Source organism: Chiloscyllium plagiosum, unplaced genomic scaffold, assembly GCF_037043375.1.
Source record: "Chiloscyllium plagiosum isolate Xiang-an unplaced genomic scaffold, Cpla_swu_hap1 HiC_scaffold_23, whole genome shotgun sequence".
Lineage (NCBI taxonomy): Eukaryota > Metazoa > Chordata > Chondrichthyes > Orectolobiformes > Hemiscylliidae > Chiloscyllium > Chiloscyllium plagiosum.
In genome coordinates this window covers 44814321-44841694 of record NW_028270161.1, presented here as the reverse complement: position 1 = coordinate 44841694, position 27374 = coordinate 44814321, and the positions used below count along the sequence as shown (strand labels likewise).

Below are 27374 nucleotides of genomic sequence, written 5' to 3'. Positions count from 1 at the left end.
AGTCATGCCTTCCGACTCAAAAGTGAGAAATCGTGGTTGTTGTATATGAGAGATTTCTGCTATTTGATGTTCCTTCTTTTGGCAAGTTGCTTGTAGCATATGTTTAGTCTGAAGAATTTTGCCTCCTGGATCATACAGTTGCACTACGGCCAGAGTTTTTTGTAACCATTGGTCACTAGTGATAATATAGTGAACTCACCCCAGTGCCTTGAGTTTGTGAGATGACGATAAATATTAGCTGGCCAAAATGCAAGGGCTGGATCATCTATTTTCCTCAGGACCCTTTATTTTTCTATTCTTGTAGATTATTGCACTCACTAACCAGTTTGCTTGGGAAGTTATTTGATTTCTTGGTTTTATAAAGCTGTGCCCCCTTTCTGCACATTTTCTGAAAGTGGCCAATAATGTAACAGAAAGTATTCACTTTAAATAGCTAGGCACTACCAGGTCTTGGGAGACTTCTTTGATCCTGATCTCTTGTGCCAATGTTTATCATTTCCTCTTAGCATTGATCTGTGTTGTTACTGGACTTCTGATTCATTCAGCACCTGAATGGCTTTATCTAGAGCTCAACCATCTTTACATTAAATCTAACAAATACTCAACAGCAATTACTGCAAAAATTTTGCCTCAAATAATTCTGACTTAAAATCGTAGTCATAGTTTTTCATTAATTTCAGCGATCATTAATGAACACATCAATGAATGTTCCTGAATACAAAACTTGTGCCTTCACAAATTTTATTAGCTCTGAAATTAATATAATTGTGAAAGGTTTTCAGTATCTCTTCAAAAATATCTGCTGTTTCCTATAGCTACAATATCATCAGCTATACTCCGAACATCTATTTACTTCTTCAGAATCTGATTTAAGGTCTAACTTGGAAGCCACTCCATATATCAAAAGTTAGTTCCTCCAAGATGTCTAATGTGTTCAATTGGTTCATCTCTGAAATTAGGTCCTCCTGGAAATATTATTTCAGATGCCATGTTTTTCTTCTTTTGTAGTGATAGCAGTTCTGCTGCTCTTTTCTGCTATATGGAAGGATTTTCTCCACATCTTATAGCTAAAATGAAGGATTAATGCTTCTCACAGTAAAACAAAGGATTCCAACATTTTTTTTCCCACATTCACTGCATGAATCCAGTCATTTGTGACTTTAATATTAATTCCTGCATTAATCAGTAGGTTTTATTGAATGTCTCACACTCCTCAGATTTTAAATAATTATTCCCACTTTTGTCATGTATCTTACAAAGGATTTCACACCTTTTCTGTGTCCTGAATAAAGTCTCCTCAATTTTTTGTCCCTCTACACCAATTCTGCTCAGTTTTTTAATTTGTCTATTGTCATTGTTTTAATTACTGGTTTTGCAATGTGTGACAATGCTATTACTTTAAAAAGGTTATTTTGTCCTGCACTTTTTTTGAAGAGAGGTTAGAAAGGCAGAGAGTCCAAAGAGTCTAGGGAGCTATATTTTTTGTAAAAGTTTAGCAATGCAAGAGGAGAGGCCGATTCTTCCAATTCAGGTTTTCTAGTTTTTTTCAGTAGTCAGAGGACATGTGAGTATCAGAAGTGTTGCAAGCTTCAGTAAATAATTCCTAACTGACTTTCTCTGAAATCTCTCTGGATGTTGTTCCCTCCTTCCTATAAGAATCTATGTTTGCATTTACCTTTTTGCCAAGGGGTGTGTTTATGGGATGTTACTAAATGAGCACAGTTAATCAGTTAAGTTGCTGTATCGCTTCAATTAAGTTTTCCAATGGTTAAGTCTTCCTAAATTCCATTTCCTTTTGTTCATGTTTCAACTGTAGTGTTTAGATAAATTCTGTTTTGCTTAAAGCCAGGTGGTTTGACCAGCTCCATCACACCATCACTTCACATCTACCTTTAAAATAAGAAAAAGGTTGGGATCCAGGCTACTTTCTTAAAATATTTTGAGGGGGTCTGGACTGGTCCATAACAAATGTCTCTGGATTTGTGACCTCAAATTATTATATTTTTTGTGGTTATTTACTTCCCTTGCAGTAGTCATGCCTCATGGTACCTGCCCAATATGATAATGACACTTGAACTGATCTGTAAGTAAATTTATAACTTCTCACTTTCCAGCCTGGATTATTTTAAAATTTCTCTTGGCTCAGCAGGGATTCTAAGCTTTATTAACAGTTACATCAATGTCTGTTCACTTATCATTGAACTGTGACTTGGGATCTCTCCAAGGCCTTGTGGTGTAGTCTGTATCTGCTGTGGAGTTAATAAATTCCCTGTTGCCAGGAGGAACTCTTTCTGCTAATTCTCCTCTGCATTGCATCTCTTACCAAACCTGAATGAACTTCCTAGTTGAAGATTGTCATGAGGATTTCTTCTATAAGGTTCTTGAATCCTCAGATATTCCTTTCTGCTAACAGCTTCAAGCTGATTCTGAATTTCACATACTTCTGCTCATTAAGTGTCATATGAGCAGCCAAATCAAGTCAACACCACTGCTCTCCATATTATCTGGGGTTGCCTGCTCACAACCTCCTGAACACAGGAGGTATTGTTAGTAAGTTTGCAGATGATACCAAAATTTGAGGTGTAGTGGACAGTGAAGAAGGTTACCTCAGAGTACAATGGGATCTGATTAGATGGGCCAATGGGCTGAGGTGTGGCAGACGGAGTTTAATTTAGATAAATGTAAGGTGCTCCATTTTGGAAAGGCAAATCAGAACAGGACTTATACACTTAATGGTTAGGTCCGGGAGTGTTGCTGAATAAAGAGACCTTGGAGTGAAGCTTTGTAGTTCCTTGAAAGTGGAGTCGCAGGTAGCTACGATACTGAAGAAGGCGCTTGGTATGCTTTCCTTTATTGGTACGAGTATTAAGTATAGGAGTTGGGAGGTCATGTTGTGGCTGTACAGGACATTGGTTAGGCTACTTTTGGAGTATTGTGTGCCATTCTGCTCTCCCTCCTATGGGAAGGATGTTGTGAAACTTGAAAGAGTTCAGAAAAGATTTACAAGGATGTTGCCAGGGTTGAGGGGTTTGAGGTATAGGGAGTGGTTGAATAGGCTAGGGCTGTTTTCCCTGAAGCATTGGAGGCTGAGGGATGACATTATAAAAGCTTTATAAAATTGTAAGGGGCATGGATAGTATAAATAGACAAGGTCTTTTCCCTCGGGTGGGGGAGTTCAGAACTGGAGGGCATAGGTTTAGGGTGAGAGGGGAAAGATATAAAAGGGTCCTAAGGGGAAACCTTTTCATGCAGAGGGTGGTTCATGTATGGAATAAACTGCCATAGGAAGTGGTGGAAGCTGATACAATTAAACATTTAAAAGGCATCTGGATGGGTATATGAATAGGAAGGGTTGAGAGGGAAATGGGCCAAGTGCTGGCAAGTGGAACTAGATGAGGTTAGGATATCTGGTCAGCATGGACGAGTTGGACCAAAGAGTCTGTTTCCATGCTGCACATCTCTATGACTTTATGTTGAAGATTGCTGCCACCATCCTCATCAAGTCTAGGAATGTACAAAGCCAATTCAGTTGAGTGCAGCCACACTACTATGGGTGGTGCTGATCAACATCTTCAGGCTCTTACAGATCCATACACAACACTAACCTCTGCCATTTTCACAGGAGCATGAATGGGTGATGATTTTAATTTGCACATCCATGGGTTCCTGAACGAAATGCACATGATAAAGCATAGCTGCCTTCAGTCCAATCTGATTCGCATTAATGAGAGGTCTACAGCATGACCTGTGCACTGTAGACCCAGCAGGAGAAAGTCTACACTCACTAGAGCTCCTTGTAAAGTATGGTTTCCTTTTGGATATGGTCACAAGACCTCTTTGGGAGATGTCAAATGTTATTTGGGAGAGGTAAGGTTCCTCCTGGAACTGTTAGATATAACATGAGAGGGTGTAAAAAGTTAATCAAATCATTGGAGCTGTCAAGAGTAATGTCAAGCATTTAAAATGGCTGTCCTTTAATTATTTGCAAAAACCAGCAGCACTGTTTTAAGTCTTGCTATTTGATTTTGTCGTTTGACATGTTTGAGAGTTATCATTATAAAAATAATGCTATATGACTGACTTCATAACCTGTTACAATAAGTGTCTGTCAGTTCATAGTTAGTTGACAGCTTTGAATTAGGGATTATGAACACATATGTGTATTTTTAAAGAAAGAATTTCGCATCTGAAGGAAGTTAAATGTAGTTGTTTTTTAAACAAGTGGGAATTAAAAAAGAGAATTCATTAATAAACACTACAACTTTATTTCATCTCTGAATGAGCCCTGAGATCTGCCATGGTGTGTACTGGGAGTAATGACACGCTAGGTGTAAAAGGGTGGTAGGTAGGGAGGCCATGAGTTGATGCTACATTGGCTTAAGGGTTATAATGGATCCTGGTAGTGGTGTTAGGGGTGTTGGGGCGCCAGAACTCAGCATGAGGAGTTGGATGGAGGAAACATGAGATGGGGAGTGTGAGACAGAGGGAGAGGGAGTGAGAGAGAGGACTGAGAGAAAGGAGTGGAGCGGGGTTTGAATGAATGAGGGTTGGGAAGGCTGGTTTTTTTCTAACAACTTCAAGAAAGTATTGGAGCAGCAAGACAGGCCTTTCAGACCATCCACTCCCACACCTGGCTACTCCTGAACTCTTTTCAGTGGCAGTAGCCTCTTCCCCCTCCCCACCAACACCCTACATCCCCCTCCCCCCACCACATCCAACAGCATCACCCTCAAGTGGGTGAAATTCCACGGTACTTTTCATTGGGTTGGGTCTGTGCTGGAAATTGTATCCCAAGCCCAAAAGTGAAAATTCAAGACAAGAAGTTTACAATATTTAAACCACATTGTTTCATCAGTTAAATGAACATCAACTAACAAGTAGCTGTATCCAGGATTCCTGCCCAGTAAAACGTAATTGTTTAGAAAAGGTGATTATCTAGTTGGCAAAGAACTATAATTTAGAATTTCTCACCCACCATTTCAACCAGAATGCCTAATACAATCAGTGATTGAAAGCTTCATGTTCAAATACTGCTAACATGTAAATAAATGCTGGAGTGCTTCCCATAGAGTCACAGAGTCATAGAGATGTACAGCATGAAAACAGACCCTTCGGTCCAACTCGTCCATGCCGACCAGATATCCCAACCCAATCTAGTCCCACCTGCCAGCACCCGGCCCATATCCCTCCAAACCCTTGCTATTCATATACCCATCCAAATGCCTCTTAAATGTTGCAATTGTACCAGCCTCCACCACATCCTCTGGCAGCTCATTCCATACACGTACCACCCTCTGCGTGAAAACATTGCCCCTTAGGTCTCTTTTATATCTTTCCCCTCTCACCCTAAACCTATGCCCTCTAGTTCTGGACTCCCCGACCCCAGATAAATGTCTATTTATCCTATCCATGCCCCTCAATTTAGTAAACGTCTATAAGGTCACTCCTTAGCCTCCGACGCTCCAGGGAAAACAGCCCCAGCCTGTTCAGCCTCTCCCTGTAGCTCAGATCCTCCAACCCTGGCAACATCCTTGTAAATCTTTTCTATAACCCTTTCAAGTTTCACAACATCTTTCCGATAGGAAGGAGACCAGAATTGCACGCAATATTCCAACAGTGGCCTAACCAATGCCCTGTACAGCTGCAACATGACCTCCCAACTCCTGTACTCAATACTCTGACCATTAAAGGAAATCATACCAAACGCCTTCTTCACTATCCTATCGACCTGCGACTCCACTGTCAAGAAGCTATGAACCTGCACTCCAAAATCTCTTTGTTAAGCAACACTCCCTAGGACCTTACCATTAAGTGTATAAGTCCTGCTAAGATTTGCTTTCCCAAAATGCAGCACCTCGCATTTATCTGAATTAAACTCCATCTGCCACTTCTCAGCCCATTGGCCAGTCTGGGCCAGATCCTGTTGTAATCTGAGGTAACCCTCTTCGCTATCCACTACACCTCCAATTTTCATGTCATCTACAAACTTACTAACTGTACCTCTTATGCTCGCATCCAAATCATTTATGTAAATGACAAAAAGTAGAGGGCCCAGCACCAATCCTTGTGGCACTCCACTGGTCACAGGCCTCCAGTCTGAAAAACAACCCTCCACCACCACCCTCTGTCTTCTACCTTTGAGCCAGTTCTATATATCCAAATGGTTAGTTCTCCCTGTATTCCATGAGATCCATGCTAATCAGTCTCCCATGGGGAACCTTGTGGAACGCCTTACTGAAGTCCATATAGATCACATCTACTGGTCTGCCCTCATCAATCTTCTTTGTTACTTCTTCAAAAAAATCAATCAAGTTTGTGAGACATGATTTCCTACGCACAAAGCTATGTTGACTATCCCGAATCAGTCCTTGCTTTTCCAAATACATGTACATCCTATCCCTCAGGGTTCCCTCCAATAACTTGCCCACCACCGAGGTCAGGCTCACCGGTCTATAGTTCCCTGGCTTGTCTTTACCATCCTTCTTAAAAAGTGGCACCACATTTGCCAACCTCCAGTTTTCCGGCACCTCATCTGTGACTATCGATGATACAAATATCTCAGTAAGAGGCCCAGCAATCACTTATCTTGCTTCCCACAGAGTTCTTGGGTACACCTGATCAGGTCCTGGGGATTTATCCACCTTTAACCGTTTCAAGGCATCCAGCACTTCCTCCTCTGTAATATGGACATTTTGCAAGATGTCACCATCTATTTCCCGAAAGTCTATATCTTCCATATCCTTTTCCACAGTAAATACTGATGCAAAATTTTCATTTAGTATCTCCCCCATTTTCTGTGGCTCCACACAAAGGCTGCCTTGCGGATCTTTGAGGGGAGAAAGTGAGGTCTGAAGAAGGGTTAATGCCCGAAACGTCGATTCTCCTGTTCCCTAGATGCTGCCTGACCTGCTGCGCTTTTCCAGCAACACATTTCCATCTCTGATCTTTGAGGGGCCCTATTCTCTCCCTAGTTACCTTTTTGTCCTTAATATATTTGTAAAACCCTTTGGATTGTCCTTAATTCTATTTGTCAAAGCTATCTCATGTCGCTGTTTTGCCCTCCTGGTTTCTCTCTTAAGTATATTCCTACTTTCTTTATACTCTTCGAAGGAATCACTTGATCTATCCTGTCTATACCTGACATATGCTTCCTTCTTTTTCTTAACCAAACCCTCAATATCTTTAGTCATCCAGCATTCCCTATACCTACCAGCCTTCCTTTTCACCCTGACAGGAATATACTTTCTCTGAATTCTTGTTATCTCATTTCTGAAGGCTTCCCATTTTCCAGCCATCCCTTTACCTGCAAACATCTGCCTCCAATCAGCTTTCAAAAGTTATTGCCTAATACCGTCAAAATTGGCCTTTCTCCAATTTAGAACTTCAACTTTTAAATCTGGTCTATCCTTTTCCATCACTATTTTAAAACAAATAGAATTATGGTCGCTGTCCCCAAAGTGCTCCCCCACTGACACCTCAGTCACCTGCCCTACTTTATTTCCCAAGAGTAGGTCAAGTTTTGCACCTTCTCTAGTAGGTACATCCACATACTGAATCAGAAAATTGTCTTGTACACATTTAAGAAATATCTCTCCATCTAAACCTTTAACACTACGGCAGTTCCAGTCGATGTTTGGAAATTTAAAATTCCCTCTATTATTCTTACAGATAGCTGAGATCTCCTTACAAGTTTGTTTCTCAATTTCCCTCTGACTACTGGGGGGTCTATAATACAATCTCAATAAGGTGATCATCCCTTTCTTATCTCTCAGTTCCACCCAAATAAATTCCCTGGAATATCCTTCCTCAGCACAGCTGTAATGCTATCCCTTATCAAAAATGCCACTCCCCCTCCTCTCTTGTTCCCTTTCTATCCTTCCTGTAGCATTTGTATCTGGAACATTAAGCTGCCAGTCCTGCCCATCCCTGAGCCATGTTTCCATAATTGCTATGATATCCCAGTCCCATGTTCCTAACCATGCCCTGAGTTCATCTGCCTTCCCTGTTCGGCCCCTTGCATTGAAATAAATGCAGTTTAATTTATTAGTCCTACCTTGTCCCTGCCTGCCCTGTCTGTTTGACTCACTTCTGTTCTCAGCTGTACCCGTCTCAGATCGATCTCTTTCCTCACTATCTCCCTGGGTCCCACCAGCCCCCACCCCCGCAACCTTACTCGTTTAAATCCTCCCGAGTAGTTTTAGCAAATTTCCCTGCCAGTATATTAGTCCCCTTCCAATTTAGGTGCAATCCGTCCTTCTTGTACAGGTCACTTCTACCCCAAAAGAGATTCCAATGATCCAAAAATGTGAATCCCTCTCCCATATACCAGCTCCTCAGCCATGCTTTCATCTGCTCTATCCTCCTATTCCTGCCCTCACTACCTCATAGCACTGGGAGTAATCTAGATATTACTACCCTTGAGGACCTCCTTTTTAAATTTCTGCCTAACTCTCAGTAATCTCCCTTCACAGTCTCAACCTTTTCCCTTCCAATGTCATTGGTTCCCATGTGGACAATGACCTCCTGCTGGCCCCTCTACCCCATGAGAACATTAGATTACATTACAGATTACATTACAGTATGGAAACAGGCCCTTTGGCCCAACAAGTCCACACCGACCCGCTGAAGTGCAACCCACCCATACCCTACATTTACTCCTTACCTAACACTACGGGCAATTTAGCATGGCCAATTCACCTGACCTGCACATCTTTGGACTGTGGGAGGAAACCGGAGCACCCGGAGGAAACCCACGCAGACACGGGGAGAACGTGCAAACTCCACACAATCAGTCGCCTGAGGCGAGAATTGAACCCGGGTCTCTGGCGCTGTGAGGCCACCGTGCCGCCCACACGTCACCGTGCCGCCCACAAACATTCTGCACCTTCTCTGAGACATCCTTGATCCTGGCACCAGGGAAACAACACACCATTCTGCTTTTTCTCTGCTGGCCACAGAAACGTCTGTCTGTATCTCTGACTACAGAATCCCCTAACACAATTGATCTCTTGGAAGCCGACGTATCCCTCGTTGCATTAGAGCCAGTCTCAATACCAGAAACTTGGCTGTTCGTGCTATGTTTCCCTGAGAATCCATCACCCCCTACATTTTCCAAAACAGCATACCTGTTTGAAATGGGTATATCCACACAAGACTCCTGCCCTAGGTGCCGACCCCTCTCACCCTTCCTGGAGTTAACCCATCTATGTGACCGTATCTGAGACTTTCCCCCCTTCCTGTAACTACCATCCATCACATACTGTTGCTGTTGCAAATTCCTCATCGCTTCTAACTGTCTCTCCAACCAATCCACTCGATCTGATAAGATTCGCATCCAACAGCATTTATGGCAGATATAATCTGCAGTAACCTTTAAACTCTCTTTAAACTCCTACATCTGACAAGAAGTACATGTAACTGCAAAGGCCATTTTTGCTCCTTCACAATCTACAGACCCAGAAAATAACACCGTCTTATTCCTCTACAAACACTGCCCCAGGTTAAATTAATAGCTGTGGCTTATATTTTAAGTTTAATCAAGAGACTTATCTCCAAAAAACATATAATCAAGAAAGAATCCAGTATACTCACTACTGCAGCCTTTCTCTTGGACAGACTTATATTTTTTCTCAATGTATTGCCACATGGACAGAGTCAAAGGATGATGTAGCAATACATATTCATAGTACTTTTGGTCTAATATAGAACAGAAAAAAACTAAGTGATTCTGAAATGTTATTTATTTGGAGGGAATGAGCATTCCACATTGTAATATAATCTAGCAGGTCTAGCTGTTCTGCTTAGGGCTAAATTTTAATTCTTATTAAACTTGATCTGTAAGTTGCAATTCAACATACGTGGTCTGTCCAACGGATATATTAGCCAAAGAAATTTAAAGTATAAATTTCTGGCTTTGCCTGGTTAGAAAAGGATCCATTGTTCATCCTAGGACCACAGATTATTTGAAATATACTTTCACATTTTTTTAAGGTGTAACCTTGTCTGTAAATTAGCACCATAGACTGGGAATGAAAGGAAGTCTCTGGAGTATGTATGAATCACAATATTCGCTAAACTGTAGTGTTTATGGTATGTAATAAAGATACATACATAGCAAATGGTATAAAAATAATTCCATCCCCTGGTGTTAAATACAAGTTGCATTCCCATTAAAAGGGCAAGTCTTCGCTATTTTGTATATATATATGAGAGAATAAAATTTGTAACAATCTTTAAAAGCACATCATTAAGCACAGTTACTCACCACATTGCTAAATAAAGTAGGAACAATAAAAAAAAAAGCCTCTTCATCTGAACCCTGTTTTAAGGTAAACAAGTCATTAATATACTGTTATGCATGGGACATGTTTGAATAAATTTTCAGTTAATCCAGCTTGCAATCATAAAAAAAATTACACAAAAGCAAAACTACAGTGGATACTGGACTTAAGAAATAAAAACATAAAGTGCTGTAAATCTTAGCACAAAGAGGGAAACAGAATCTTGTGCTGATAGAACATTTTCAGGAATTAAATCTATTTCCAGATCCAGAACTCTCACAGGTCTGATGTGCACCCAGCAGGGAATATTCCCAGAAGGTGATTCAGATCCATTGTCCAATTAAGGACAGTAGATTGTTTCTAGAGTTTGCAAGCACAGAGGACACACTCCTCGAAATACTACTCAACATGGTGGAGTACTGATTCATCTGGTCAGGCAGCATCCAAGGAGCAGGAAAATCGACGTTTCGGGCATAAGCCCTTCTTCAGGAATGAGGAAGGTGTGCCAAGCACTTCTACATTGGGGAGACAGGCTGCCTACTTGTGGAACGTTTCAGAGAACACCTCTGGGACACCCGCACCAACCAACCCAACCGCCCCGTGGCTGAACACTTTAACTTCCCCTCCCACTCCGCCAAGGACATGCAGGTCCTTGGCCTCCTCCATCGCCAGACCATGGCAACACGACGCCTGGAGGAAGAGCGCCTCATTTTCCGCCTAGGAACCCTCCAACCACAAGGGATGAATGCAGATTTCTCCAGCTTCCTCATTTCCCCTCCCCCCACCTTATCTCAGTCCCAACCCTCAGACTCAGCACCGCCTTCTTGACCTGCAATCTTCTTCCCGATCTCTCCACCCCCACCCCCTCTCCGGCCTATCACCCTCACCTTAACCTCCTTCCACCTATCGCATTCCCAACGCCCCTCCCCCAAGTCCCTCCTCCCTACCTTTTATCTTAGCCTGCTTGGCACACCTTCCTCATTCCTGAAGAAGGGCTTATGCCCGAAACATCGATTCTCCTGCTCCTTGGATGCTGCCTGACCTGCTGCGCTTTTCCAGCAACACATTTTTAAGCTCTGATCTCCAGCATCTGCAGTCCTCACTTTCTCCTACTGATTCATCAGCCAAGGGAGAATGGTACGTGGTAATGAGCAGGAGGCTTCCTTGCCTGAAGACATGAAACTCCATGGAATCCAGAGTTAACTTTAAGGACTCTGAATGCAACTCCCTCCCGACTGTATAACACAGTGCTGCCACCTCCACTGGGTCTGTCCTGTCAGTTGGACAGGACGTGTGAGACACTGTCTGTGAGGTAAGATTGCATGAGTATGACTATGTCAGGCTGTTGTTTGAGCAGTGTGTGAGACAGCTCTCCCAATATTGGCACCAGCTCCCAGATGTCAGTAAGGAGGACTTTGCAAGATCGACAGGTCTCTTTGTGTCACTGTCTTTTCCGATGCCGAGATCAATGCTCGATGGTCTGTTCAGCTTCATTTCTTTGTTGAGACTTCGTTGCAATTCATACAACTGAGTGGCTTGCTAGGTCATTTCAGAGAGAAGTTGAGAGTCAAGAACTTTGCTTTAGGTCTGGAGTTACACATAGGCCAGACCCCAAGGTGAAGATGGCAGATTTCCATCCATCTGAGCTCCTACAAAAGTGATCTCTGTGCAAAGCTAACTGAAAGAGCCTCAAGTGGACATTGAGTTATTATATTCTCTAACATGTCAAATACTTCTGATTGCTTTGAATTTAACCTAATTTATTGTAATATTCCTCTTCCTTCATTCCCAGTCCATGGTGCTACTTCACAGTCTAGGTCACATGTGTATAAGTATGTGTCATGAACAATTTGGATTTTGAACGCAGTAATAAATATTACCTTGCTTTAACACTAAAGGACTTTCTGTGAGTTATTTTTAAATCGGTCTTCACAAACAGGGTTTAGGGAAACACACCACAGCCTTTTTCTTAAGGGAAAGACAATAAAAATCACCTCTGTAACAGACAGAAGATCAATAAAAATATATAAATTCACCTCTCTCTTATCCATGATAGAAGAAATGTTTGCATACCTTGTTGAGTAAAGATTTCTATTGCCTCCCAGATTTCACCAAAAAAAGTCCCATGAACAAATTTGCCAGTGTTCTCATTTTTGTTTTAATACACTATGTGTTGAATTATAACACTGTATGCATTTCTGCCTTCATATTACAAATATTTAAAAGAAAACTTTTTGTGCAAAAGAAAGGCTTTTGACTGAAGTCTTCCAGAAATCTGCAGGCTTGTCCAAATACAATGATAGAATACATTGTGATCAAACAGATGCCATTCTACAAAAGAAAAATATAACCAATAATTTTGAGGGGAAAATGACCTATAAATCCTAGCAAATGTAAATGTCTGATGTGAAAATAAAATCACACATTTAGAAATCCTTAAGAAAAGGATTAGCACTTCAACTAATATGTAAAATTGCCCTTAAATGGCTTGAAAATGTTTTGTGTGTGTGTGTTTGTTTTAATCAGTCCAATTAACAAATAATTCACTAAATGCTAAATAGAACACATGGGTGATTAGGGGTGGTTTTAGTTTAACATGGTAAATAGTTGGGATTGGATGTTACTGGGGAGTAAATTGGCTCCCAGACACTTATTTCAATGTTTTACTGAGGCAGGACAAAGGACAGGTAGTCAAATCTGCACCTGGGAGGCAAGTTGTCATTTTACACACACTAGTAAGTTTTGAAATTTTGGGATAAACTTGGTTTAACCATGGTCATCCAGATTCTCAGGGTCTTGGCCCAGCAGTTGTAGTGAGCCAAAGGTAGTGAGGGAAAAGTGATAAAGTCTAACCAGACCAGTATGTGGCTTGGAGAGAAACTTGCAGATGGTGATATTACCATGCCTTATCCTTCTGGGTGGTTTGGCAGTAGACATTGAAGCTGCTTTGGTAGGTTGCTTAGATCTCTCAGGGATCAGACCAACCAAGATGGAGTCCCCATCAATATCAGGGATCAGACATTCCTTATTCTGTTAGGGGTCAACAATTACAGCCTCAATTTGGGATCAGACCCCTAATCCCAGGGTCCCCCACTCTAAGGCCACAAGGTTCAGGAAGATGAGACTCCTTCAGGGATGAGACATATCACGCAGAGGGTAGTACATGTATGGAATGAGCTACCAGAGGAAGTGGTTGAGGCTGATACAATTGCAACATTTAAGAGGCATTTGGATGGGTATATGAATAGGAAGGGTTTGGACGGATATGGGACGGGTGCTGGCAGGTGGGACTAGATTGGGTTGGGATATCTGGTCAGCATGGACGGGTTGGACTGAAGGGTCTGTTTCCATACTGTACATCTCTATAACTCTATATTTCTTGAATTTGCAATCTCTTTTGCCATGCTCCCTACCCCAATGGAAATCAAGTCTGTCAATCAGGTTATCCTCTAGGTCAGGAACAAAAGTTGGCATGCAGAGAAATCTATATTTCTGAATGTTCCACCAAGAACCAGATCCCTGCTCCCAACATGTCAACTGGTCAAAATTTCCACCTCCCCCCATCCCACCATCAAAGTCCCATATCTATGGATTTCATTTTTTATTTTATGTTTATTCATTTCTTTAAGATGTTTTCTCTTGATAATAAAACACAGGAAAAGATCTGAGGACTTTACAGAACAAAATCCACAGAAGAGTGATGGTTAAACTGCAAGAACAACTTGAAATATAAATTGATAACGCAGCGGAGACCTGGAAATAAGCTTTAACCTACTGATGAAACAATATTGCCTTAGTGTATTTAATCGTACTTGGTGCTGGGTACTAAATTACAGACATTTCCAGGGCAAATGACTACTTAAGAAAGCACAATTTGAAAGTGCTACTGAGGGAGACTTCACGAATTGTTGGGCTGCTCTCCTTGGAAAAGAGAAAAATCAGAGGAGATTTGATAGCAGCATTCGAAATGATGAGAAATTCTGGCAGAAAAGATAGGGAGACACTATTCCCACTGACAGAAGGGCTGAGAATTAGAGGATTTAAGAAGATTAGCAAAAGAGCCTAGTGTGATGGAGGGAGAAACGTTTATGCAGCAAGTGACAAGAATCTGGAATGCATTGCCTAAGGCTGTGTTGCAGGCAGATTCAGCGATAACTTCAAAAATTGGAGAATTATCTGAAGAGGATATGTTTGCAGAGGTATGGGGTAAAAGCGAGGGATTTTAGAGAGGTAAATCATTCTTACAAAAAGCCAGCACAGTGGGAATGGCCTCTCCCTGTGCTGCAAACACTCTATGATTCTATCACTGAACTACATTGCAGCGCACTAAGTACTTGCTCAAAAGTAGCTTGTTTAATACAAGTTGAAATACTGAAACATGCGAGTTATTTTAAATTTCGGTTTGGAAAGATGAGAGAAGATGCAAATCATTTTCAATAATTAAATAAATATTATTTCCTAACTATGGATCTTCGCAGCATATATACATACAGATCAAATCGGAGATTCTGGCGTTCTTCAAAGAAGTAATCAAGAAGAAATTTTCTCACAAAATCTGGGTTCAATGTATTGTCAATAGCTTCTGTTCTTCCATACTGTTAAAAAGAACATAATTTAATTTAAAGCATAATTTATCTTATACATTTCCTGCTGTATTGAGCTAAGCAAATGCATAACAAATTATCAGGAAGTATACTCTGGATTCAGATTAAATGTAGTACATCAAATGTAGTAAACAATTAATTTAAATGGCCAAATTTTAAATTTTAAATCGGATTTTCCACTCCCTATTATTGCTATAAAAGTAGACATAGCATAAGCATATGTAATACTGATAAACATTGAGTATGCTTTGTGTAATTTACTTCACAGATATTAGCAAATAACATGCTAAATATCAATTATGAAAACCTTGCTCAAGGTTACTAAAAATTCTGGAAGTTAATTGAATATTGAATATGTAATTTCAGATAATGTCTGAAGTTTGTAAATTTAACAGAGATTCCAAAATATTATATCAGCAGTGACAGAAATTACAAAAATAGTGTTTCATTATAACTTTTGTCCATCCAAACCTATGTCAACTTTGAGAAATGTTTATTCGTCTAATTTTCCCCTCAAAACCATCTACATACCAATGAAAGCAAAATCTGCATAAACCAATGCATTGGACAGTATTTACAATGTAAATATTCCATGACAAATTTAACACAGTAGTAATTTGGTACAATTTCAATGTGCTGTTAAAAAATATGTTCTTCACAAAATTAGGCATTTTAAGCTGCGTGTCTACTCCACCACATGCTGGTAGCCCAATTTTGAAGCATAGAAAATGGCTTTTTAAAAATATATAAAACCATTCGTTTGTTATTTTGTGGTAGTCAGTCTCTTAGTAAAATTAGAATTATATTGAAACGCTTTCACATCAGTATCCCAGCACCTATGAAAAATAAGATTTGAGTTTTCTTGTATGCCGTAAGTGAGCGCAATTAGTGAAAGCTCATAACTAATTCAATATAAAGAGCACTCAGTCTTTGGGTCAAGCTGTCTTCAAGCACAAAGGCTTTTAGACTAGTACAAAATATCACCATAGACTGGAGTTATGCTGAACATGACTCACATTTAATATCCAACAGACCTGTGAATTGGACTTTTATGAATGGGACAAATTGTGCCCAAAACAGCACAATCAAACAGAAACTCTAGGCCAGACAGTTTGATGAGGTAGGTTGGTGGCAGCTTTTTTCACTAATTAGACATCCATTAAATGAAAGTTAAATGTTTTGATTTTATATAGACACTTACACAACCTTAGTGCTTTACAGCACAGTCACTGTTGAAGTGTGTACAGCATGATTCTAAAAAATAGTATGTGATCATTGGGTTAATTCTCAGGCATAACAGTGGTGAAAAGTGTCCTGCTCCTCTTCAAATATTTTCTTGTGCTTATGGTCAAATATTTGCACCAGATCTTTCATATCTTGCTGATTACATGGTGGGGCCTCCATTAAATTTCTCATCCAAAAGAAGAATGTGCCTCAGAAGTTCAATGGAGTGTCAAGTTCTGTCACTTAAGCTTCTGAAATGGGACTTGACCTCACGATTTCTGATTGAGGGGTGGGAATTGACCAAGTCACTGTGAATAGTTTTAATAATGTTACTTATGGTAAGATTGTTAGAAGAATAAAGGGGAAATTGGGAGAAGTTTTCTGACACTCATGGTTGTTAAGACTTCTTTTCTCTCTACTAGCTGTCTTGGCTCCCTTTGAGTCTTGGGCCATCTGTGAGTGCCACTACATGCTGGCGAAGACTTAGCTATCTTCCAGGGAACAATTTAATTGAGGCAAATCAGGGAGCCTCAACATTCTAGAACAGTGAAAGTACTGGAAAGCCATAGCATTAATGTTCCATATGTAGAGAACCTAAAAGGGGAAACATGTATCTTAAAGCAGTGGTACATCGCTGGGACTGGCAGAAATCTCACTCCAGCAAAGAGCGAGTGATGGAATGGAACACGGCTCATACAATCCGTTCTACCTTTTGTCAGAACATAAGTAATAATTAGCTACATTTATTGCTTGCAATAACAGCTTTTAACTCATACTGATAGATCCACAGCTTTAACTTATTTACTCATGTGTAATATTTCTAGTGATCGCTTTGACATTAAATTATAGTCTGCTATTGATTTGTTTTTGAAATGTGGCATTTGTTAAACATTGTAAAAAAAAGTTAAGTAGTCCAAGTTTTTTCTTCTTCTGCTACATAATTTTGTGAATCTTTTGCTTCCCAATCCTGATGAGCCACAGCTGTAAATCTTTAACTTCCTGGCTTCTTTTAGCAATGTTTCAACTGCACTATCAAGTCACATTTATTATAAGTTGCATTATTGTTTACATACCTCTCTCCATTCTTTGTTCCCAATTCCTTGTAAATATAAAACACAAACTGTAGGGAAAATGCAGAGCAAAAATTAATTGTAATTCATCACCACAGCATGTTGTACACTGTTTTGACAACTGACTCATAGGATACAAAAAGATATCTTGTTTGTTGAACAACGATGGTCCAATGTTTGCTTTTTGTATTGACTGAAATGAAATTAGGGATGCTACATTAAGATTAACTTTGTTGAATGTTCTATGAAAGAAAGTGATTCTCTATAGGAATATGACATTTAAACCACGTTGGTTAAGCAAGTACACATGAAAAGTTTGAATAAGTGGGAATAATCATCTTCCATTCCAAATAAACATCTAAAGTCTTCAGGAACTGATAAAAACTTCACACAGAAGTTAGATCACAAAAAAAATTGACTGTATATGGACTACAGACTGTAATACTGAATAAGCTAATACGATAAAAATATTAGAAATAAATTTGAGGACAAGAAGCACACAAAATATGTAATATAATAGGAACAATAACTTGGAATTGCACATACTGGATAAAAATTGATAAAATAACATGTTAATACCATTATATGGGTAAATCTAACTCAAAATTACTTTACGTTGTTGCATATAATTTATATATAAACTACAAGTACATTTTCCACAGCAAAGTATGCTGAAAAAAACTTAAAAGAAACTGAGATGCAAACCTCCAAGTTCCTTGCAGCTTCCCCTGCTTAAACATGCAATGCACATTACTTCACACAATGGACAACAGAAAGAGCTGGTGCTGGTATATTTTCTCAAATTTTCCTGCATTTCCTATCTCACAAGAAAAGCTCACTGTAAAAGTTCAAGAAATCTTCATTGACATATCAGTTAACAGTGCGGCCAAGATTGAGTTTCAAAAAAAACCAATTTGTGTTTTTGTGTCCAAATGAATGCAGAGCATCCGAAGTAATCAGACAGACAGAGTTGTCAAGGCTCCGCAAACGGAGTCAGTGGGCAAATGCAGCATAGTGTGGATAAAACTTCGGGACCGAAAAAAAACAGGAAGGCAGATTATTGACATAAATGGCTATAAATTGAAGAGCAGGAATGTGATCTCGGTGTCCTTGTATGTTGGTCACTGAAGGCGAGTACAGTCAGTTCTTCTATAACATGATGGCTGCGTTCTTGTGCAACCCCACATAATAGAAAAATCGCAGTTTAGAAACAGCAGTTAAAGTGTTGGTGCTGTAATCGTTTTACAGCCAATGCATATTTTAAAAGTTCACACTGTAAAAACAGCATTCCCAGTTTGTCAATCGCATTACAGCGAATTGCATTGGCGAAACACACGTTGTAACACAATCATCTGAACGCAAATTATATGTGAGCCTTCATAATGACAGGATTTGAGTTTGGGAGCAGGGATAGCTTGTTGCAATTATACAGGACCTCAGGAGACCAAACCTGGAATATTGCGTGAAGTTTTGGTCTCTTTACCTGATTTGGATATTTTTGCAATAAAGGGGTGCAGTGAAGATTTTGCAAATTTATTCCTAAAGTGGCAGGACTGACATATAACAAGAGATTGAATCAATTAGGATTGTTTTGACTGGAATATCTGTGATAAAATATCTGGAATTAAGAGTCTAATGATGACCATGAAACTATTGCTGACTGTCAGGACAAACCCAAATGGTTCACTAATGTCATTCAGGGAAGGAAACTGCCATCCTTACCAGGTCTGACCGAGATATGACTCCAGATCCACAGCAACATGGTTGACTCTTAACTGCCCTCTAGACAATTGGGGATGGGCAATAAATGCTGGCCTGGCCAGTGATACTCACATACTGTGATTGATGAATGGATGTTTGGGGGGGTGCAGTGCAGATGTTCCCAATGGCAGGGAAGTCCAGAATCAGGGATCACAGTCTTAGGATATGGGGCAAACCATTTAGTACTGCGATGAGGGAGAGATTTCTTCACTTAGAGAGAGGTGAGCCTGTGGAATTCACTCCACAGTAAGCTGTCCAGGCTAAAGCATTGGATGATTTCAAGAAGTTGATATAGGGATTGGGGTGAAAGTGATCAAAGGATATGGGGGAAAGTGGGACAGACTAATGAATTGGATGATCTGCCATGAACATAATAAATGGCAGGGTAGGCTCGAAGAAATGTCGGGGAGTGGAAAGTCGAGTGGGTGGTAACAAATCTTATCATGGCACAAGCTGTTGTGTTACTTCTGACCCAGGCTGAATAACTTCCTCAACACTAGTTCTACTAACCTGCTGAGTGTAGGAACCATGTGATGGTTTGAGACTGAAATTATCACCCATTTATCCCAACTTCTTGCACTTATGCTCCAACAAATACTCTCACCAAAAAAAAATAGTAAGCTTAAAAAAATTTGTTGGCATATGCGTACAATTATAATGATTTACAAAACTGTTTGGGTTTAGTAGTTAAAAATGAAACTGCAGGGAGACATGTAACCAAATATTGGAGGACCACTGGCCTACAGCAACTCAGATTGTTTTCTCACAGTTTGAGAAAATCAATGGGGGCATCAATGTTTTAAAGAGCTGCCAGTGACACCAACATCTCCTGAATGAATTTTTAAAACTAGCCTGCAGTTTCCTGCTTTGAAATTAAGGGAGTTATATTTGCTACCTTCCAATCAAATGAACCAACCCAAAATCAAGAGTTTGAAAAATTAAAACTCAAGAATCAATTATCTCACTAGCGACTTCTTTAAGATCTTAAGATGAAATGCTTCAGAATCCAGGCATTTACCAGCCCACAGCTTCAGCAATTTATCAGCGCTGGTGCTCTAGCGATTCTCCTTTCCCTGAGTTTTTTCCTCCCTTTCATCACCTGATTGATAGCTGGTTCTGGGTTGCTACTTATATTCTCTATGAAGAATTTCCCAGCTAACTTCTGAACACAGCCTTCATTGCTGCATCACATGGTTCCTGCACTTAGCAGGTTAGTAGAACTAGTGTTGAGGAAGTTATTCAGCCTGGGTCAGAAGTAACGCAACAGCCTGTGCCATGATAAGATTTGTTACCACCCACTTGACTTTCCACCCCCGGACACCTCTTCTCACCAAATGTCTCAGTGGACAGTGTAAGGAACAAGGTCATTTAGAAGGCCAGGACCTGACAGTACAAAATTGAAAATAGGAAGCACAGAATAATCTTTTCTACAGAATTAATTCTAAGAAGAAAACAAAGAAAATGAAACCAAAAAGGTGAATGTGTTTTCCTAAGCGGTAAGGGAAGAAGGAAAAGGATTTCATTGAGGATGCATGGTGACATAACTAACCTTGAAACTACAAAGTATGCATTTGTCTATTGAAAAATAAGGAGTTTATATTCCAATTCTAATATGGTATACTTGATAAACATGTGAAGACATCAGCAAGATGCAATGCAGCACCCTGAGGTTGTTTTCTGTCAGATGTTTACCACAGAACAGAACCAGATATACCAGGAAAGATACAAAATCTACAAATAAAATCTTCAAAGAAAAAAGCTATGGCCTTAGTGAAATACGTACAGTAACTCATTGGCAGAAATAAATGTGAGGGTATGGTTAAGAAAAGATAATAATAGATTTAGTTAGCACAGATCAGTTGACTAAGTAGGACATGAGGATGAGTCAAAAGGGACTAGGAATGGTAATCGGTACAAATAGGAATGAGACCACCATGAAAAGAGTACATGCAGGAATAATAAAAGAACATTTTGGGTGGATTAAGATATGAAAAAGAAATAAAGTTGGTCAGAAAGTCTGCAAAGCAACCAGGATAATATAATAAATGAACAGATTCAGACATTATCCATAATGTAGTAAAATAAGATGATGAAGGATGAGGTATTTAAGAAACCAGTAGAAACAGCTGGAATCAAAAGAAAGAGAAAATTAGGGAGGCATTATCATCGGAGATTAATTGTTCAGCAAGTTAACAGCTCCATGTGTTGTAAGCAGACTATCAGTAGTTTGATGAGTTGTTTACTGACAGTAAGAGCAGTTATAGTTGATTAAAGATGAAGAGATTTTTGAAAAGTACAGGCAAGAGCTAATGTAATGAATAGGTGCAGGATAAGTAACAATATAAAATCCTGGGCTGCATTTTATACCCCTCCAAAATTAAGAGAACTTTAAAAGATTAAAAGTAGGACATTTATGATGTTCCCACCTTTTTCTTTTAAACCTTGCAATAAAAACCATATGGTCAGGAGATGAGTCACTCTTCTGTGCCTTTATTTTTCAAACTCTTGTTTTACTGTTATCCACATAAATCTATGTTAGATCTTGACCAGTTTCCTTGGGACGTCTGGTATTTTAATATCTTCCTCTACTCTAAATACCAATGCAAAAGTAATTATTTAACACGTCTGTCACTTCCTTCTTTTCAGTGACAGTATCATTGTTAACAATTGTTAAAAGGCATTGAACCGCATTGGATCATCGACTTGTTTTTCTCCTCAAATAAATGTATGTTTTGCATTGACTTTGAAAAATCCTTACAAGTTTCTTTGCATGCTCCCTTTTTTTGCAATTCTGTTTGTCACCCTTTGTTGTGATTTGAAACTGAATATTGTCAGGATCCATGCCATGTTTTGCAGGGAAATGCAGTTTGCTGTTTTGAAGGAACATGCAATCATGGAGATTGACATTTATTTTTTAGGAAGGTTTCAGTGACAGCAATTTGAAAATTATAAAGTAGAAATTATCAATCCCAGTTTAAATAACTGATACAAAGATAAATCTCAGATTTCTCAGAGGCATTCATAGACTTGCTGTGCTACATTGTTTCTCAGTCCTATCTTTCTCTGTAGATTTCAACCACTCTTTGTCATGCAGGTTTTGATCATCCATCTGCTTGTCTCCAACTACTAATTTACTGAATCCAAGATCCACAGATCGAGTCACCAACAATACACACACTTCTGTGGAATTTCTTCCACTCAGATCATAACACCCTGATGTCAATTTTCCTAAAGTAATCTTTATTCAACCAGTCAATACTAGTCTAGTACACAGAATGGCCATTCTGGTAGAAACTACACAGCTCTTCAGCTTGACTGGACTATTTCCACAATTTATTATAATGCAGGTTATTTGGCAGCTGACTCCAAGACCTCTCGGTTAGCTTTCATTTTCTCGAGACCCACCAGAAGTTAATTTCCCTGAAGTCTGATGTCATAGACAGGAAGTCTAATTAACAAGTTCCTCCCCCAGAAACCTGGATGTGGCTTCTATTTCAGCTGTTGGCAGCCTTCAAGAGTGTGGGTTTTGAAACCATTTTATCCTACCATTCAACCTCGTTTGGGATCCAATTTCCTTTCTTTCCCTCTACAAGTCTGTCTAATTTAAAGCATTCTGAATAACTAACTCAGAATTCTTCATGAGTTTCATTGTCTCTTGTTTGCTTACTTCAGTCTCTATTTGGTTTCCAATTTAAACTTTTCTTTGTGCTTTTGGACAGCATTTGCACCTGTTCTAGGCACATGGTTGATTTTCTCCTTGTCCTTTTAATATTCTCTTTGATTGTGTACTATTGGTCATTTAATCTTTCCTGCCTTCCACACTATCATAGACTCAATCTTTGAAAGTGGATTAAAAGAATTTGCTTGATATCTATTACAATTCTAACATGTTTTAATTCTGATCAGCCTGAAATTTTAACTTGAATTCTCCGTCTAAATATCCTGCTGTTTCAGCATTTTTATTTTTACTTCAGATTTCTAGTATCCTCAGTATTTTGCTTTTTATGTCTGTGAGTATTCAAAATTAACAAGAGACAATTATTTTGCATCTCCAGTTTTTGAGGTAATCCTACCCATGGTTTTTAAAGGTCACTAAGTGGTGTAGTATATTGTTCACCTCATTCCACAAGTTAGTTCCAAACTGACTAGCTTGAAAAGGAGATGCATCAGGGCTACAGAGTGCAAGCAATGGGATTACCAAATTCAGACTTAAACCAGCCACGTCACCAAACCACACAAAATGTATAGCCCTCGAGTTTCACTGAAGTCCAACTTGCTTGTTCTAACTTGCTCATTTTGGAATCTATCTGCATATGTGCAAACTTTGAATGAGTGTGCGTGCACATGCATGCGGCAGCCAGAACATTTTTTTTATTCAGAAATCTTTTAATTTATTTTAGAAGGGGATCAGTACATTAAAAGCAATCCTCATTTCTTTGTTAAAGCTAAAAAAAAAGCTGTTCAATTATGTGTTTCATGATCACAGTGCAGAAACAGTTCAATATGCCCTATATTGGCACATGTACCAACGTTTACAAAGAAAAACCTGTTATGGTCAAAAAAGGAGGGGGGAGAAGATGGGAAGCATACAAACCTCTCCTCAACTGATTAGGAGGTTGACTAAGCAGCAGGGGACAAAGCTTAGGGATAACTAATGGACACTCCAATGGCAGAATATGCATCCCACAAGGATCTCTGTTGAGACCTCAACCATTCACCTTGTATATTGACAGTGTAAATGATAGGTTTGAATGTCAAACATCCAAATATGCTACCGGCACAAAGACTGGTGGAATTGTAAACATTGTGAGTAGAAACAGCACATCACAAGAAGAGTTATATTAATAGATGAAGAAAGTGGGCAACACTGTGGAAATTAATTTCAATCTAGATAAGTAGGAGGTCATTCACTTTGGAACTTAAAGAATAAAACAGGTACCTTCTAAACACTAACATTAACAACAATTGAGGTACAAATAAAAGTCAGGGGTATCTGAATATAGATCATCAAAATTTCATGAACGGGTATATTAAAAAAAATCAAAAGACTTAAAGAATTTTGCTGTTATATCTAGAGGACTAGGAGTTGGGAGCTAGAAATCATACCTCAACAATATAAAGTTCTAATTCAATCACATCTTGAATCTGTATACAGTTCTGGGTACCACACGAGGAACGATGTACTGTCTTTGGAGGGAGTGCGGAGATGATTTGCCAATGATTAGATTATGAACAGAGATTACATAAACTAGGGCTGTAGTCCTTGGAATTTAAAAGATTGCAGGATGAGCTGATCAAAGTTTGAGATATTAATGATAATAAAAATCAAAACGAGATAAATTATTTCCACTGTTTAGGGAGTGTAAAACTAGGGGCAGACCTTTCATGATTGAAATTAGGAAATGTTTCAAAATGCAAAGGATGGTAGAAATTTAGAACTCTCCTCTGCAAATGATAATTGATGGCAGATTTTCAATCTAGATTGATTTTTTTTCTCAACCAAAGGCATGAAGGGAAAAGGGGCAAAGGTTGGTATGTGAAATTAAGTTACAGATCAACTACCTTCTCAATGACAAATAAAGAAATCTAGATGGGCTAAAATACATACTCCTGTTCCTTTCCTCCCTGCCATCCTGATAGGTTCAGCTTTAGATTAAGTCTGTAACATACTCCTCTAAATACTCTTTAAAAATAATCTTCCCCATAAAATTACTCACTTGATAAAAGGTAAATATATACACAAATACAATATGCCACACAAAATACTTAATGTCTTTTGCTGGCAGTATTTTTAAAACTTTTGTCAATAAAATTTCGACTGAAGCATCCCAATGAATGACAAGCTTACAATTGTATGAAAACATGTTTCATTAAACAAGACCAGGTAGGTTGTCCCTCAGCAGACACTAATGAAAGAATAGACTAGAAATAATAAGGCTTTCTATATTCACTTACAATCAGGGAATTTTAATCTTGGGCACAGCCATGTGAAGTCTTGTCAAAATTTTCAGGATCCTAAATGACCTCTCCTGGTATCCGGATGTATTTGCCATCTCTACATGCATGTGGCACTACATTTGAAGTATTTCAACTGCCACCAATCCTCCTATGTCTTGTGCTTATTTAGCAGTTAGTGGTAGAGGAGGCACCACTATGGAATGCCATTGGAAGAGTCACTGTTCTTAGATAACAAGAAGGTTTACTGCATGACAGCAATAAGCAAAACTACATTTGGTCAGGCATATAATCATTAGGAACTTAAAGATATGATACAGATACATCTGCTCCCTGTAAAAGCTAGAGTAATATTCCTCATCATCACCCAAATGCTGTGTGAGAAACTAGTAGAATGGTGAAGCCAATGTAACCCTGACAGTAACCCCCTCAGAATCATTACAATATCTCATACCATGTTTTTATTAACACATTATATAATTATAACTGCTTTGTATTTACCACTAATCCATTTACCCTCCCGCTACCTCACTCCCGACCCTTCCCCGCTCCTATGGAGTCTCATTTGACATAAATACAGGGGATCTGGATATTACACAGTTTGCCAGAGGAAGTGGTGGAGGCTGGTACAATTGCAACATTTAAAAGCCGTATGGATGGGTATATGAATAGGAAGGGTTTGTAGGGATATGGGCCAGGTGCTGGCAGGTGGGACTAGATTGGGTTGGGATATCTGGTCGGCATGGACGGGTTGGACCGAAGGGTCTGTTTCATGCTGTACATCTCTATGACTCTCAGATTACATCCTCTTGGAACTTGGAGAAGGGTAGATGTCTTGATTGAGGACTGTTGACCATGCGTATGACCTGTGAATCATTTTTCCATTGGATGATCTTTCACCTCTCAGATATTCTTTGCAGAAAGCATTGTTCTTTGTAGATGTTGTTATTCATTCAATACCTTATCGGGAGGACACCTAACTCCAGAATTTCCTTCCTGTTCTACTAGAAGACAGCTACTGTGCTGAATTAAGTAGCTTTTATTTGTAGTACCATGGTTTTTGTGTCAGATAATTGTTATCTAATCAAAAGAAATATTCTCATTTCTGCTGTATCCTGCAGACTTAGTTGAGCCAATTTCTTCTTTCAGACCATGTCTTGGCTCAGTAAACCCTAGTCCATCACCCATGGAGTCATATGTAGCTTACCTCCTTTGGTTTGTTGATCAGACTAGATGTCTTCGATCACACTCTATGATTGCTTGACTGATGAGGTATATTTTCTCAGTTCTTATTAGGAGATTGTTCCTCAGTAAATCACCATTTTTACCACTAGAATCAACTGATCCATTATATGAAGATTATCAGGCAAAGGTTCCTAAATGGACTTAATTGGGTTGTGCAGCTCTCTCTTTTTCTCACTGTTCATTTCTTCCTGTAAGATTTGCTGAGTATTAGCTTCTGATGTGCCTTCAGTGATAACAGGAGTGTTTTCCAGACTTGATAATTCTGCACAATTGATGATTTCACAATGAGATATGAGATCTTCAATCTCTTGAAATGTTTTGCCACTGCACCAGTGAATAGAGCCACTGCTACACACCAGACAATTTCCAAACATTTTGATCCCAGCCTTGAGCAAATGTCTGTGTGGAGTTTGCACATTCTCCCAGTGTCTGCATGGGTTTCCTCTGGGTGCTCCAGTTTCCTCCCATAGTCCAAAGGAGTGCAGGTTCAGTACATTGGCCATGCTATATTGCCCACTGTGTTCAGGGATGTATAAGTAAGGTGCATTAGTCATGGGAAATGTTGAGTAATAGGGTAGGGGAGTAGGTCTGGGTTGGATACTCTTCAGAGGGCTGGTGTGGACTTGTTGGGCCAAATGGCCTGATTCTATGTATTCTGTGTAAACATCCCTGATACACCCTTTACAAGACATGCTCCTCAAGGGAATCAGGGATATAAAACAAAGCACTATGAAGGGAGGGAGTAATTAGCTTTTGGTCATAGACAAGTAAGTCCTCCATGGTTATGGAATGTTGTTGATGGTCAAAGTGTGTTTTCTCAGCTAACTCTTGGTTTGGCCACCCTACTGGAGAATGGTGGTTCAGTGATGGTCACACTTCCGTTATTGCAAAATTTTGTTGAACCTCTTGTGACTTTCTGGCCATTATTTCTTCTCAGTCATATTAGGTTTTTTTTGATGCCATCATTGGTAATCACATAGTTTCTTTATTCTCTTTGGGTTCCAGAAGCCCAACTCATAGAATCATACTTGTTTCCACCCACAGATTGCGCATGACTTCCGTAGAATGGATGGAGCCAATGTAACATGAATTTTGGCCATGGGTGGATTGGCCATGCAAATTTGCCCATAGTGTCCAGGGATGTGTAGGCTGGGTGGAATTGCCACCCAGGAATAGGGTTGGGTGATGGGTCTGGATGGATTGCTCATCAGAGGGTTGGTGTGGACTTGAAGGGC

At 39.5% G+C, this 27374-nt stretch overlaps 1 protein-coding gene across 2 annotated transcripts in view; it reads right to left on the bottom strand.

Annotated features, from left to right (window-relative positions):
- The window catches only part of LOC122561654 (copine-8), a 371771-nt gene that overhangs the window by 241237 nt on the left and 103160 nt on the right, over positions 1 to 27374 (bottom strand). For both annotated transcript variants that reach the window (XM_043713603.2, XM_043713601.2), the window contains exons 3-4: positions 17182 to 17228; positions 14772 to 14875 (exon numbers count right to left, since the gene is read on the bottom strand). In XM_043713603.2, coding sequence (XP_043569538.1) covers positions 14772 to 14875; positions 17182 to 17228 — 151 coding nt within the window. The remainder of the gene's footprint in view (positions 1 to 14771; positions 14876 to 17181; positions 17229 to 27374) is intronic.